Source organism: Oncorhynchus gorbuscha, linkage group LG01 (genome assembly GCF_021184085.1).
Source record: "Oncorhynchus gorbuscha isolate QuinsamMale2020 ecotype Even-year linkage group LG01, OgorEven_v1.0, whole genome shotgun sequence".
In the NCBI taxonomy this organism is placed as follows: domain Eukaryota; kingdom Metazoa; phylum Chordata; class Actinopteri; order Salmoniformes; family Salmonidae; genus Oncorhynchus; species Oncorhynchus gorbuscha.
Window position 1 is genome coordinate 76129854 of NC_060173.1, and position 15177 is coordinate 76145030.

Here is a 15177-nt window from a genome sequence, read left to right on the forward strand (position 1 = left end):
GTTTCCCTAAACACTTAGGACAAAATAGATTATCTGCTTTCTACTCACTATACCTCCACATGGGAGGTTTGTTATGAATAAGTGAAAAATAACCAATACCACATTAAATTATATTGTTTTCGATTTGCGATTTTTATGAGACCTTCCTGGAGCCCTTATTATGTATTTTGTATATGTTTTTCCGATTTGGGGCCTCTGATGGCCTTGACGATTGACTGGTTTATCAAAACCCAGGGAGACTTTATTAAATGAAGGACCGTTGGGTGTCTAAACAGAATGCAGTGCTATTGATTTTGGAGAAGTGGTCTAATTGTTTTCAGTGCACAAGGGGTTGTCGAGATTATTTGATTGATTAGCTTGATTCTAGTCTACATCCACATCCTCTCCTGGCCAGCCAATCTAATGGCACAGTAATGCCAAAGCACTGCATTCTCCATCATTATTTTCCATCTATCTATATCCAGCATAAGATTTACCCCAAAAGGTTTTTGCACATTTCCTACTCATTAGCTGCCAGCTTTCCTTCTACCAAGACGTTGAGACAGTAGAGAGGTGGCACCTGTACAGTACAGTAGCTCTGTCTGTATGGAGGAGGACTATGTGTCATGGTGGCTCTGCGACTCAGGTCTCAGACCAGCGTCCGGGCAGCTCCATGCTGCAGCCAGCATGCTCTGTGCTCTGGACGGCCCGCCAGGCTGACATGTGGCGTATGTCTGGGCGAGACCCTGTCTCCCCAAGTCCTGTGGTCACAGTCGGAGCAGAAGACCCTACGGCCTGAGAACAAAAAAACCACACAAGTGTGAAGTGATGGAGCCAGAGGCCATGAGGGAGCGGACTTTTTTCCTCCATCTCATCTCTCCGTCCTTGCCTGTGGACGTGCTGGGGCTCCAGACATGGAGTCTCCAGTAATTCTGAACGGCAGAGGAAAGGAGAAGAGGAGGATCTTTCCAGGGGGGATTTGTCACATTATGTGGCGGTGACACCTCAGAGGAGACATAGTGGCCTGGAGTGGACAGGCAGTGTCTCCTCAGTCCTTCCTCCAGTCCTTCCCGTAAGGAAGTGGTCTCCATGGCTTCTCACAGTCACACCAACCTCTGAGTGACACCCAGCAGACAGTTCCAGATCCCTACTGGAACCAAACCTGGGTTCAATTACTATTTGAAATCATTTCAAATACTTTAGCTGGGCTCGATTGAGCTTGCCTGGCACAATGGAACCAATAGAATAGTCATAAAACTGCAAATACCACCCATCTGGCACTCCAAGCAGGCTAAATCAATTGCTAATAGTGTTCAAAAGATTTAAAATAGTTTTGAACCCAGGTCTGACAGTAACAGGACCGTACCAGTAGCACATCCCTAGCCTGCTGTTGCTGCAGCTGAAGCACTGGGCCTGCTTTGTTCCTCTACTGCAGTAAGGACTGGACTCCGTTATGTCCCAAATGGCACCCTATTCCCTATATAGTGCTCTACTTTGGACTTGGGCCCATTGGGCTCTGGTCAAAAGTAGTGCACTATATAGGGAATAGGTTTCTATTTGGAATGCACCCTCTCTCGGCATGGTGGAATGTTTCCACACGGCCTCCATTCCCTGATAATGAGTCATCCCAACAAAGAGCCCGTCAGTTCAACTCATATTGTCTCTTATAATCCAAAAATGGCACTCTTTTTCATATTGTATCCTTCACATCCCAGACAACCCACATTTCTGCGTGGATGAATATGTCCTTTGTTCACAGCCATACTTTTTGAGGAAGGGTAAATGTATATGTTTTCAGTGTGAGTTGAATGGATTTAGGTATGAATCAATCTCAGCAAGACTTCTGAGGCTGTCCTAATATGGACACCATACTGGACTAGAAAGTATACCCACAAAGTTGAAGTCAATCAGACTGAGCCGGTCTACTCTTGAATGCAGCCAGCAGGTCCCCTATGTTGAATACAGCCAGAGTTGGAGACCGAGCGGGCTGTTTCCCTATTCCCCTATATTGTGCACTAGTTTTGACCAGAGCCCTATGGAACCTGGTCGAAAGTAGTGCACTAAATAGGGAACAGGATTCCATTTAGGTTGCAACCAGAGATGTTGTTTATCATGCATAGCTCTCACTTTGCACCGCCGTACAAATTAGCTTTGTCTCTATCTGCTCCCCTTTTACTGCCCATGTGAGGCCTTCAGCCCCATAGCTACTCAGCTGTCATAAATGTTTAAAAAATGCCCTTTGATAACGAGTTTGTCATTGTTTTATTCAGAAATATCAACCAGCCCATTATAGTGGCAGCTATTTTTTCAATCGATACACAACAGCATATTAATATTTAATTCTTTATATGTCACCGCGATATGAAGAGAGAGCGGCTGTTGTGGCGTATGAGTTGGAAGTCATTTATTTTCTAGCAGTAGAGGAGGGAGGTGTTATTTAGGCGTGCAAGGATTCCACTAGCTGTCCATCACTCTCATAGCTTTGTGTTTCTCCTGCTTTGTGTAGCCTAACGTGTGTGTGTGTGTGTGTGTGTGTGTGTGTGTGTGTGTGTGTGTGTGTGTGTGTGTGTGTGTGTGTGTGTGTGTGTGTGTGTGTGTGTGTGTGTGTGTGTGTGTGTGTGTGTGTGTGTGTGTGTGTGTGTGTGTGTGTGTGTGTGTGTGTGTGTGTGGTCTCACTCTGTCTGGACTCTTTGTCCTGTGCAGTGAGGAGAGGAGATGTCTTGGCAGCCTGGAGTGGTATTCGTCCGCTGGTCACAAACCCCAACTCCAAGGACACTCAGTCAATCTGCAGGAATCATATTGTCCACATCAGTGACAGCGGACTGGTCACCATCGCTGGTTAGTCTGTACAGTCAAATGTTTCACTGCATTTTATCAATGCTAATCATGCTGTACATGTAACTTACTCTGTGTGAGATAATATAGGCCTATACTTGAATTGCAGCACTAATAACACCATATTAACACAGGTCTTACATATAGTGTGGTAATAACACCTTATTAGCACAAGTCTATTACAGATTGTGTGGTAATAACACCATATTAGCACAGGTCTATTACAGATTGTGTGGTAATAACACCATATTAGCACAAGTCTATTACATATAGTGTGGTAATAACACTATATTAACACAGGTCTTTCATATAGTGTTGTAATAACACCATATTAGCACAAGTCTATTACATATAGTGTGGTAATAACACCATATTAACACAAGTCTATTACATATAGTGTGGTAATAACACCATATTAGCACAAGTCTATTACATATAGTGTGGTAATAACACCATATTAGCACAGGTCTATTACAGATTGTGTGGTAATAACACCATATCAACACAAGTTTATTACATATAGTGTGGTAATAACACCATATTAGCACAAGTCTATTACATATAGTGTGGTAATAACACTATATTAACACAGGTCTTACATATAGTGTTGTAATAACACCATATTAGCACAAGTCTATTACATATAGTGTGGTAATAACACCATATTAACACAAGTCTATTACATATAGTGTGGTAATAACACTATATTAACACAGGTCTTACATATAGTGTTGTAATAACACCATATTAGCACAGGTCTTACATATAGTGTTGTAATAACACCATATTAGCACAGGTCTTACATATAGTGTTGTAATAACACCATATTAGCACAAGTCTATTACAGATAGTGTGTTAATAATACCATATTAGCACAAGTCTATTACATATAGTGTGGTAATAACACCATATTAACACAGGTCTTATATATAGTGTGGTAATAACACCATATTAGCACAGGTCTATTACAGATTGTGTGGTAATAACACCATATCAACACAAGTTTATTACATATAGTGTGGTAATAACACCATATTAACACAGGTCTTATATATAGTGTGGTAATAACACCATATTAGCACAGGTCTATTACAGATTGTGTGGTAATAACACCATATCAACACAAGTTTATTACATATAGTGTGGTAATAACACCATATGAACACAAGTCTATTACAAGTAGTGGTAATTACACCATATGAAGTCTATTACAAGTAGTGTGATAATAACACCACATTTTAAATCCTTGTCTAGGTGGGAAATGGACAACATATCGCTCCATGGCGGAGGATACCCTGGATGCTGCAGTCAAGGCCCATAACCTTTCTGCTGGCCCCAGTAAGACAGTGGGCCTGATGCTAGAGGGAGCTAAAGACTGGACTCCTACCATGTACATCCGCCTGGTACAGGACTATGGCCTGGAGGTGGAGGTGGTTGCAAAATTACTACTAGTTGCAAAATTCTGTTAACTTTCCCAACATTCCCAGGTTTTTCTGAAATCCTGGCTGGAAGATTCCCGAAATCAGGAAGGAATAAGCAGAAGTTCCGGAATCCTCCACCTAGGGTTTCTGGAAAAAAGTTACCAATCATTTTAGGTAGTTGTAATGATTTATTGAGGTGCCAACTTTAAAGTAATGGTCTGCCATAATTGTATGACATCAATTTGTAGGAGGATACTAATGAATAGTCAGGCCCATTTGTAAAGCTGAATTGAATGGCTCCTTTGGTACATGAGTCCACACAATCCCGGAAGCTGCTGTCAAATGAAGATTGTGCCATCAGTACCCTGACATCCCAATGATGAGCCACATGTGTTCATCTTGGCCAATGAGTGAATTGAACACCAGTGCTTTTAGCACAGTGGATTAACAGTGCAGCTTGCACTCTCTCTGTCACTGCACCACTCAGACACATCTCCAGGACAGTCCACGCCATGTTAGACTTCAAATGAACTGTACAATGACCTGCAAATGACAAGCCGAGAGAGTTGCAGCCCCCTGTGACTTAGTGTGAATGAGATTTAACCCTTCGTTAGCGCGGAATAGGGAAGAAAGCCTAATCTATGATCCTGATGTTGCCGGAATGTTTAAAAAGGTCAATGTGCTGATATTTTTGACAGCGCGTGACCTTTAGTGGAAAAAAAGTAACCAAACCGGTTGAATTGAAATAAGTTCTTCTTTGTTTAGTTCTGGCACATAATGTATCACAGTCAAAGCATGCTGTCTCCTCTGCAGCCATCTCCACCATGAGTGACTCGACTGTTAATACATCGTATTGATCTCATATCAAAAGGTGCTGTTTAAGTGCAATGGATTTCCCAGGGAACTTTGGCCCATTCTGTTTGGATTTTAACTGGATTACAAATGTGTGTGGTGTCCAGGTGGCCCAACATCTGGCCTCTTCCTACGGAGGGAGAGCTTACGAGGTCGCCAAAATGGCCCATGTCACCGGCAAACGATGGCCCATTGTCGGCAAACGCCTCGTATCTGAATTCCCCTACATTGAGAGTGAGGTTTGTATGTACATTATATCCAGGGCTGCAAAGTTCCAGTCACTTTCCCCAAAATTCCCAACCGGGAATTCTGGGAAACAGGAAGTTACTGTAGTTAAAGACATGCTCCGGTACTTTGGCGTATTTTTTTAACATCCCACTTTGGGCTAGGTGTATGAGTGTGTAGTTCATACATGCATAATCTATGAGCAGAATGACTGTTTTACCTCAATTAGCCACAAAATCCCTAGTTTGAAAGCAAATGTTTTCTTGAAGCTGTGCCTCGCTATTTTCCCTACATTTCCCCTCACCTGGGTCAGTCCCCTAGCAATTAGAGTTCTAGAAAATGAGCTTCAGCCCCTCGCATTTGAATGACTGCTAGCAAGAGGCCTGCCCAGCGTTATCCAATGAGTTTGCTGGGTGGGCCCAACGGCTCAGTGGACACAGCAGAGAGAGAGCGAGAGATCAGTGCACATATCTGCACATACAGTATGTGACACAGTACGCAATTTTCAGGGACCACTTTTGGCTAGCGAGTGCTACTTTCAGAACTACTTGCTAAAAATAATACAAAAGTACCGGAGGATCTCTTTAACTCCTAATCAACAGAGCTAAAATAAGAGTGAATAGGTGAATGACCAGAGGTGCATAAAATGTAGACTAAGCATTATATTGTTTCCAGGTCCAGTATGCCATTAAAGAGTATGCGTGCACGGCCATTGATGTGATCGCCAGGCGCACGCGGCTGGGCTTCCTGAACGTGCAGGCGGCCGAGGAGGCCCTTCCACGCATCGTAGACATCATGGGAAAGCAGCTGACGTGGAGTGAGCAGAGGAAGAGGGTGAGCTGCACCACTCTCTCACAGTAGGGTTGCAAACTTCCAGAAACTTTCCAGAAAATTCCCAGGTTTTCCAGAAATCCAGGTTGTAGGATTTCCTTCTAATTCCCTTCTGATTCCAGAAATCTTCCAACTGGGATTCCTGGAGAACATAGATATTTTGGGAAAGTTACTGGAATTTTGCAACCCTATTTCACAGACAAAACCACTGCATTCAAACCGCCACATCTTTCCTTAACCCATTTGTCCAGTATACAATCGATATGTAAGAAAATTCCTATTGACTGGCACCATTCCCAGTATCTCTCTCCCATCCCGTCACTGATTTTCCCGCTCGGATATCCCCGCACGTGCATTTTGATCGACCTCACATTAACTTGGGATACGTTTGGTCTTTATTAAGAGCCATATATTGGCTTTGGTCATTACCATAGGTTAATTATGGAGGTTTGCTTTATGCTGTTGCTACATTCACACTGTAATCATACGCAGCTAACAAACGCCAATTACTGCTTGGGTATCCCCTAAATAGGTATTGTTTTGATATTTCTATTCCAGTCTAGGTTTTGTTTGTATTGGACTATTAATAGAGAAATGCCTAACTAGAGCTTTGATACAGTTTGATTCTCATGAATACAGATGGGGCCTCACCCTTCCTCTAATTCTCCTTCTACATTGAACTTTAGCCCAGTTATGGAGTGAGTCTTGCCTGCAATCCTTAGAGCACCTTTACTAATCCATGACAAGTCACATTCAAAGCAAACCGGTGTTGAATGTGAACATATAAGTTCACCACTATGGATAACTGACCCCTGTTTTTACCGTTTTTAGGTTGAGAAGGTATTTAGAAAGCCACTAACCTACAGCATTCGTGGTAGATTGCAGGCCACCTGTTTGTATGTGGGTGTCTGAGTGTCTGCTATGTGATCAATGTGTGCTAATGGAAGAGGTGCTAGTGCTGCTGTGATGAACGTCTGGTATTCTAATGGGCCTTCAAATCAAATCGTATTGGTCACATACACATGGTGAGCAGATGTTATTGCGAGTGTAGTGAAATGCTTCTGCTTCTAGATCTGACAGTGCAGCAGTATGTAACAGGTAATATCTAACAATTCCACAACAAAATACCCACAAAATACCCACAATCTAGTAAAGGACTGGGATAAGAATATATAAATATAAAATATATGGATGAGCAGTGACAGAGCGGCTAAAATGCAATGGATATTACAGAATAGATAGTATAGTATACAAATCAAATCAAATGTATTTATAAAGCCCTTCTTACATCAGCTGATATCTCAAAGTGCTGTACAGAAGCCCAGCCTAAAACCCCAAACAGCAAGCAATGCAGTTGTAGAAGCACGGTGGCTAGGAAAAACTCCCTAGAAAGGCCAGAACCTAGGAAGAAACCTAGAGAGAATCCAGACTATGAGGGGTGGCCAGTCCTCTTCTGGCTGTGCCGGGTGGAGATTAAAACAGAACATGGCCAAGATGTTCAAATGTTCTTAAATGACCAGCAGGGTCCGATAATAATAATCACAGTGTTTGTAGAGGGTGCAACAGGTTAGCACCTCAGGAGTAAATGTCAATTGCCTTTTCATAGCTGATCATTCAGAGCGTCTCTACCGCTCCTGCTGTCTCCTAGAGAGTTGAAAACAGCAGGTCTGGGACAGGTAGCACGTCCAGTGAACAGGTCAGGGTTCCAAAGCCGCAGGCAGAACAGTTGAAACTGGAGCAGCAGCACGGCCAGGTGGACTGGGGACAGCAAGGAGTCATCAGGCCAGGTAGTCCTGAGGCATGGTCCTAGGGCTCAGGTCCTCCGAGAGAAAGAGAGAACGAAAGAGAGAACGAAAGAGAGAGAGAGAGAATTAGAGAGAGCATATTTAAATTCACACAGGACACCGGATAAGACAGGAGAAATACTCCAGATATAACAGACTGACCCTAGCCCCCCAACACATAAACTACTGCAGCATAAATACTGGAGGCTGAGACAGGGAGGGTCGGGAGACACGATACCCCCGGACAGGGCCAAATAGGCAGGATATAACCCACCCACTTTGCCAAGCACAGCTAGAGGGATATCTTCAACCACCAACTTTCCATCCTGAGACAATGCAGAGTATAGCCCACAAAGATCTCCGCCACGGCACCAACCCCGACAGGAAAATCACGTCAGTGACTCAACCCACTCAAGTGACACAACCCCCCTTAGGGACGGCATTGAAGAGCACCAGTAAGCCAGTGACTCAGCCTCTGTAATAGGGTTAGAGGCAGAGAATCCCAGTGGCGAGAGGGGAACCGGCCAGGCAGAGACAGCAAGGGCGGTTCGTTGCTCCAGTGCCTTTCCGTTCACCTTCACACTCCTGGGCCAGACTACACTCAATCATAGGACCTACTGAAGAGATGAGTCTTCCATAGACTTAAAGGTTGAGACCGAGACTGCATCTCTCACATGGGTAGGCAGACCATTCCATAAAAATGGAGCTCTATATGAGAAAGCCCTGCCTCCAGCTGTTTGCTTAGAAATTCTAGGGACAGTAAGGAGGCCTGCGTCTTGTGACCGTAGCGTACGTGTAGGTATGTACGGCAGGACCATATACAGTATACATATACAGTATATACATATGAGATAAGTAAAGTGACTAGTGTTCCATTTTTAAAAAGTGGCCAATGATATCAAGTCTGTATGTAGGCAGCCTCCTCTCTGTGCTAGTGATGGCTGTTTAACAATCTGATGGCCTTGAGATAGAAGCTGTTTTTCAATCTCTCTGTCCCAGCTTTGATGCACCTGTACTGACCTCGCCTTCTGGATGGAAGCGGGGTGAACAGGCAGTGTCTCGGGTGGTTATTGTCCTTGGTGATATTTTTAGGCTTTTATTTTATTTTTGCCTTCCTGCAGTTGCCGTACCAGGCGGTGATATAGCCCAACAGTATGCTCTCGATTGTGTATCTATAAAAGTTAGTGAGGGTTTTCGGTGATAAGACACATTTTTTCAGCCTCCTGAGGTTGAAGAGGCGCTGTTGTGCCTTCTTTACCACACTGTCTGTGTGCATGGACCATTTCAGTTTGTCTGTGATATGTACATTGAGGAACTTAAAACTTTCCACCTTCTCCACTGCTGTCCTGTCACTGTGGATAGGGGGGTGCTCCCTTTGCTGTTTCCTGAAGTCCATGATCATCTTTTATTTTGCTGACATTGAGTAAGAGGTCATTTTTCTGACACCACCACACTCCAAGGGCCCTCACCTCCTCCCTGTAGGTTGTCTCGTCGTTGTTGGTAAGCAAGCCTACCACTGTTGTGTCATCTGCAAACTTGATGTTTGAGTTGGAGGCGTGCATGGCCATGCAGTCGTGGGTGAACAGGGATTATAGGAGGGGACTGAGAACGAACCCTTGTGGGGCCCCAGTGTTGAGGATCAGCGGAGTGGAGATGTTGTTTCCTACCTTCACCACCTGGGGGTGGCCCGTCAGGAAGTCCAGGACCCAGTTGCACAGGACAGCGTCAAGACCCAGGGACTCAAGCTTAATGATGAGTTTGGAGGGTACTTTGGTGTCGAATGCAGAGCTGTAGTCAACAGCATTCTTACATAGGCATTCCTCTTGTCCAGATGGGATAGGGCAGTGTGCAGTGTGATGGCGATTGCATCGTCTGTGGACCTATTGGGGCGGTAAGCAAGTTAAAGTGGGTCTAGGGTGACAGGTAGGGTGGAGGTGATATGATCAGCTGACTAGTCTCTCAAAGCACTTCATGATGACAGAAGTGAGCGACAGGGCGACAGTCATTTAGTTCAGTTACCTTGGCTTTCTTTGGTACAGGAACAATGGTGGCCATCTTGAAGCATGTGGGGACAGCAGACTGGGATAGGGATTGATTGAATATGTCCGTAAACACACCAGCCAGGTCTGCGCATGCTCTGAGGACTCGGCCGGGTCCTTCACCTTTCTGTTATGTGTATTCCTGTAGGAGGAGCTATCTGCAGCCAAACAGTTCCTGTATTATGAGATGGGCTACAAGGCTCGCTCAGAGCAGCTGACCGACACCTCCGAGATCACCCTCACTCCTGCTGAGGTGGGCAGGTAAGGCAGACAAGCTGGTGCCATCGCGGAGTGTTCACCATCGCGGAGTGTTGGTGCTGCTCCCAACACAAATGTGACTTCCCACCGGAGACAGGGGTTCAAGCCCGGAGTCGACCCTTCCAACCATCCCGTTTGTATCCCCTTTGTAACTTCCAATCTGTCTAAATAAAGCTTTTACATATATTTGAAAAAGACACAGACAGACTTCACACTACTGTGCCCTTCTCCTCCCCTCTCCTCTCCTCCCCTGTCTGTCTCAGAGGGCTAGCCTAGCACCGACCCAACAGCCACCCACCACTTCCTTTCTTCTGTCAACAGGTATATGAAAAGGTTCCACAAGTTTGACAAAGAAAATAAGGGCTTCATCACCACCGTGGATGTTCAGCGGGTATTAGAGGTAACGAATGATGCTCAGTCTCATGTTGCGTTTCCCTTTGTCCTCTCCGCTGGAGTGTGTGTGTGCAATTAGTGTGCATTTGTCAGGCCTGTAGAAGGAGTATCAGATTTCTCTGCTTTAATATAACCATGGTGCTCCACAACACAGCGTTGCTCCGATGGTCCTTTTTTAGTTCAGTAACCATGACACTCCGTTGCTCAGTCACACGACAGCAGCGCTCCCTCCAACTGATCATGAGCATGAGGAGCTATTGGGCTAATTATAAGTATGAGTTGACATAGCATTGTCAAATGATGTTTGAAGTGTAATTCAGGCCATTTAACATATAGTGATAAGGTGGTGTTCATGTGCTCTTAACCTTATCACACTCTTTGGATCCAAAACAACTTAACTAGAGATCCAATCAAAACGTTATAGCGGTGTACTTATATAGTATAATGGTGAGAATTGAAACAAAATCATTTCATTTTGTTAAACATGTCATTTGCCACGCGGAGATGTCCACAAGTGAATATTCAGATGTTGATAGCCATTGTGGTGGTGGTGGTAGTAGTAGTAGTAGCAGTAGTAGTAGTAGTAGTAGTAGTAGTAGTAGTAGCAGTAGTAGTAGTTGCAGCAGTAGTAGTAGCAGCAGTTAAGTAATAGTAGCAGTAGTAGTAGTTGCAGTAGTAGTAGTAGTAGCAGCCGTAGTAGTAGTAGCAGCAGTTAAGAAGTAGCAGCAGCAGTAGTAGTATTAGTTGCAGTAGCAGCAGTAGTAGCAGTAGTAGTAGTGGCAGGAGAGGTAGCAGCAGTAGTAGTAGCAGTAGTAGAAGCAGTAGCAGCAGTAGTAGTAGTAGTAGCAGCAGTAGTAGCAGTAATAGTAGTAGTAGCAGCAGTAGGAGTAGTAGTAGTAGTAGCAGTAGTATAAGTAGTAGTATTAGCAGTAGTAGTAGCAGTAGTATAATTAGTAGCAGCAGGAGTAGCAGTAGTAGCAGTAGTAGTAGCAGTAGTAGTAGCAGTGGCAGTAGTAGAAGTAGTAGTAGAAGTAGTAGTAGTAGAAGTAGCAGTAGCAGCAGTAGTAGTAGTAGCAGCAGTAGTAGTAGCAGCAGTAGTAGTAGAGGTAGTATCATCAGCAGCAGTAGTAGTAGCAGCAGCAGCAGCAGTAGTAGTAGTAGCAGCAGTAGTAGTAGTAGAGGTAGTATCATCAACAGCAGTAGTAGTAGCAGCAGCAGTAGTAGCAGTAGCAGTAGCAGCAGCTCCTGCTGTTAGAATGACGTGTAGTGGAAAACAGTAGTGTTTGGTTTGAAACCCACTGGGGTATAACTATAGGGAGTATATAAAGGCCTGTCATTAATCCCAACCTATTCACATCCATTCCATTGAAAGTGTATGGATTAGCTGTACACAAAGATTCAGCTAGCGACAGGCCTCTGCAAGAGACCACTCTCTCTCTCTACTAATTGAGCTGTGGGTTGGCGGTGGGGGATGTGTGGGAGTTTCTGTCAACACAATCGAAATGAAATGTGTTTCATTGCTAGGGAGCAAATACTGGGGTGACATATTCATAAGAAGCCTCATCTCGGAGATGATATGAATATACTGGATAGGTGTCGCTCTGGATATTACTGTAGCTGAAGGGACTTGATGAGACCACGCCTGCGTCCCAAGTGGCACCCTATTCTCTATATAGTGCACTACTTTTGACCAGAGCTCTATGGGGTCCTGGTCAAAAGTAGTGCAGTATACAGGGTATAGGGTGCCATTTGGGACGGCAACCCATGTGGTTCATAGTTCCTGTGTTTGAGATGCGGACTCAGTATCTGCACCAGTTTACTGGTGACTGTTCTAAACTATGTTTCCTTTGTTTCAGAGTATCAATGTCTATATAGATGCAGACACCCTCCATGAAATTCTGAATGAAGTAGACCTCAATAAAAATGGACAAGTGGAATTTAATGAATTCTTGCAGGTAGAGTATATTAATTTTGTCTGGTTATTGTCTGGTTATTTTTGTGTCAAAAATATTTTAAATCCCACCTCCATTTTTGTTGTTGTTGTGTCTATTACATTTTCTTTCCACTCTAAAAAAAACAATATTTTTTTTGGTTTTCTAGAGCTTATAATAGTTCATGGTTTGAATAGATGTGTGTGTGCATGCTTACATGTGCAAGTGCATGCATGTGTGTCTGTTAGAGAGAGTGTGAAGCACACGCGCACACACATGGATGTGCTCCCTCCCTCTCTCCTCTCCTCTTGACACTGCCAGGCTCCTCCTGCTCGGTGACAATGATGAATGCAGAACACGAGACACATTAATGCAGGGGATTCTGGTCAATGTCAGCCCTTTCTTCGCCGTGTCAAGTTAAACAAACAAGATCGAGGCAAAGGGAATGGTAATTATCCCTCAAGAGATAAGAGACGTGCCGTGGAGGCCTGGTTATGGGGGATCCGGCTCCTCTGCCACTCCTAAACATGGTCAGTCTTCCTCTGCCATTCCTAAACATGGTCAGTCTTCCTCTGCCACTCCTAAACATGGTCAGTCTTCCTCTGCCACTCCTAAACATGGTCAGTCTTCCTCTGCCATTCCTAAACATGGTCAGTCTTCCTCTGCCATTCCTAAACATGGTCAGTCTTCCATCTTCCTCTGCCATTCCTAAACATGGTCAGTCTTCCTCTGCCACTCCTAAACATGGTCAGTCTTCCATCTTCCTCTGCCATTCCTAAACATGGTCAGTCTTCCTCTGCCACTCCTAAACATGGTCAGTCTTCATCTGCCACTCCTAAACATGGTCAGTCTTCCATCTTCCTCTGCCATTCCTAAACATGGTCAGTCTTCCTCTGCCACTCCTAAACATGGTCAGTCTTCCATCTTTCTCTGCCATTCCTAAACATGGTCAGTCTTCCTCTGCCACTCCTAAACATGGTCAGTCTTCCATCTTCCTCTGCCATTCCTAAACATGGTCAGTCTTCCTCTGCCACTCCTAAACATGGTCAGTCTTCCATCTTCCTCTGCCACTCCTAAACATGGTCAGTCTTCCATCTTCCTCTGCCATTCCTAAACATGGTCAGTCTTCCTCTGCCACTCCTAAACATGGTCAGTCTTCCATCTTCCTCTGCCATTCCTAAACATGGTCAGTCTTCCTCTGCCACTCCTAAACATGGTCAGTCTTCCTCTGCCACTCCTAAACATGGTCAGTCTTCCATCTTCCTCTGCCATTCCTAAACATGGTCAGTCTTCCTCTGCCACTCCTAAACATGGTCAGTCTTCCATCTTCCTCTGCCATTCCTAAACATGGTCAGTCTTCCTCTGCCACTCCTAAACATGGTCAGTCTTCCTCTGCCACTCCTAAACATGGTCAGTCTTCCATCTTCCTCTGCCATTCCTAAACATGGTCAGTCTTCCTCTGCCACTCCTAAACATGGTCAGTCTTCCATCTTCCTCTGCCACTCCTAAACATGGTCAGTCTTCCTCTGCCATTCCTAAACATGCTCAGTCTTCCTCTGCCACTCCTAAACATGGTCAGTCTTCCATCTTCCTCTGCCATTCCTAAACATGGTCAGTCTTCCTCTGCCACTCCTAAACATGGTCAGTCTTCCTCTGCCACTCCTAAACATGGTCAGTCTTCCATCTTCCTCTGCCATTCCTAAACATGGTCAGTCTTCCTCTGCCACTCCTAAACATGGTCAGTCTTCCTCTGCCACTCCTAAACATGGTCAGTCTTCCTCTGCCACTCCTAAACATGGTCAGTCTTCCTCTGCCACTCCTAAACATGGTCAATCTTCCTCTGCCACTCCTAAACATGGTCAGTCTTCCTCTGCCACTCCTAAACATGGTCAGTCTTCCTCTGCCACTCCTAAACATGGTCAGTCTTCCTCTGCCACTCCTAAACATGGTCAGTCTTCCTCTGCCACTCCTAAACATGGTCAGTCTTCCTCTGCCACTCCTAAACATGGTCAGTCTTCCTCTGCCATTCCTAAACATGGTCAGTCTTCCTCTGCCACTCCTAAACATGGTCAGTCTTCCTCTGCCACTCCTAAACATGGTCAGTCTTCCTCTGCCACTCCTAAACATGGTCAGTCTTCCTCTGCCACTCCTAAACATGGTCAGTCTTCCTCTGCCATTCCTAAACACGGTCAGTCTTCCTCTGCCACTCCTAAACATGGTCAGTCTTCCTCTGCCACTCCTAAACATGGTCAGTCTTCCATCTTCCTCTGCCATTCCTAAACATGGTCAGTCTTCCTCTGCCACTCCTAAACATGGTCAGTCTTCCTCTGCCACTCCTAAACATGGTCAGTCTTCCATCTTCCTCTGCCATTCCTAAACATGGTCAGTCTTCCTCTGCCACTCCTAAACATGGTCAGTCTTCCTCTGCCACTCCTAAACATGGTCAGTCTTCCTCTGCCACTCCTAAACATGGTCAGTCTTCCTCTGCCATTCCTAAACATGGTCAGTCTTCCTCTGCCATTCCTAAACACGGTCAGTCTTCCTCTGCCACTAGGGTCACTTCTGATCACCCTGCTCTGAAAAACAATGGTCCGTATTCACAAGGCGTCTCGAAATAGAAGTGCTAGTC

At 44.8% G+C, this 15177-nt stretch overlaps 1 protein-coding gene across 2 annotated transcripts in view; it reads left to right on the top strand.

The window, feature by feature from the left end:
• The window catches only part of LOC124042132 (glycerol-3-phosphate dehydrogenase, mitochondrial-like), a 43919-nt gene that overhangs the window by 18866 nt on the left and 9876 nt on the right, over positions 1-15177 (top strand). The window contains exons 10-16 of one of the 2 annotated variants that reach the window (XR_006840048.1): positions 2683-2817; positions 4069-4244; positions 5195-5326; positions 5988-6146; positions 10115-10357; positions 10546-10624; positions 12474-12530. Coding sequence is in view for 1 of the 2 variants with exons in the window: in XM_046360499.1 (XP_046216455.1) it covers positions 2683-2817; positions 4069-4244; positions 5195-5326; positions 5988-6146; positions 10115-10227; positions 10546-10624; positions 12474-12572 (893 nt within the window). In the remaining variant the exon portion in view is untranslated. Of the gene's footprint in view, positions 1-2682; positions 2818-4068; positions 4245-5194; positions 5327-5987; positions 6147-10114; positions 10358-10545; positions 10625-12473; positions 12573-15177 lie in introns of those variants that run through there. The other variant, XM_046360499.1, reaches the window with a different exon arrangement.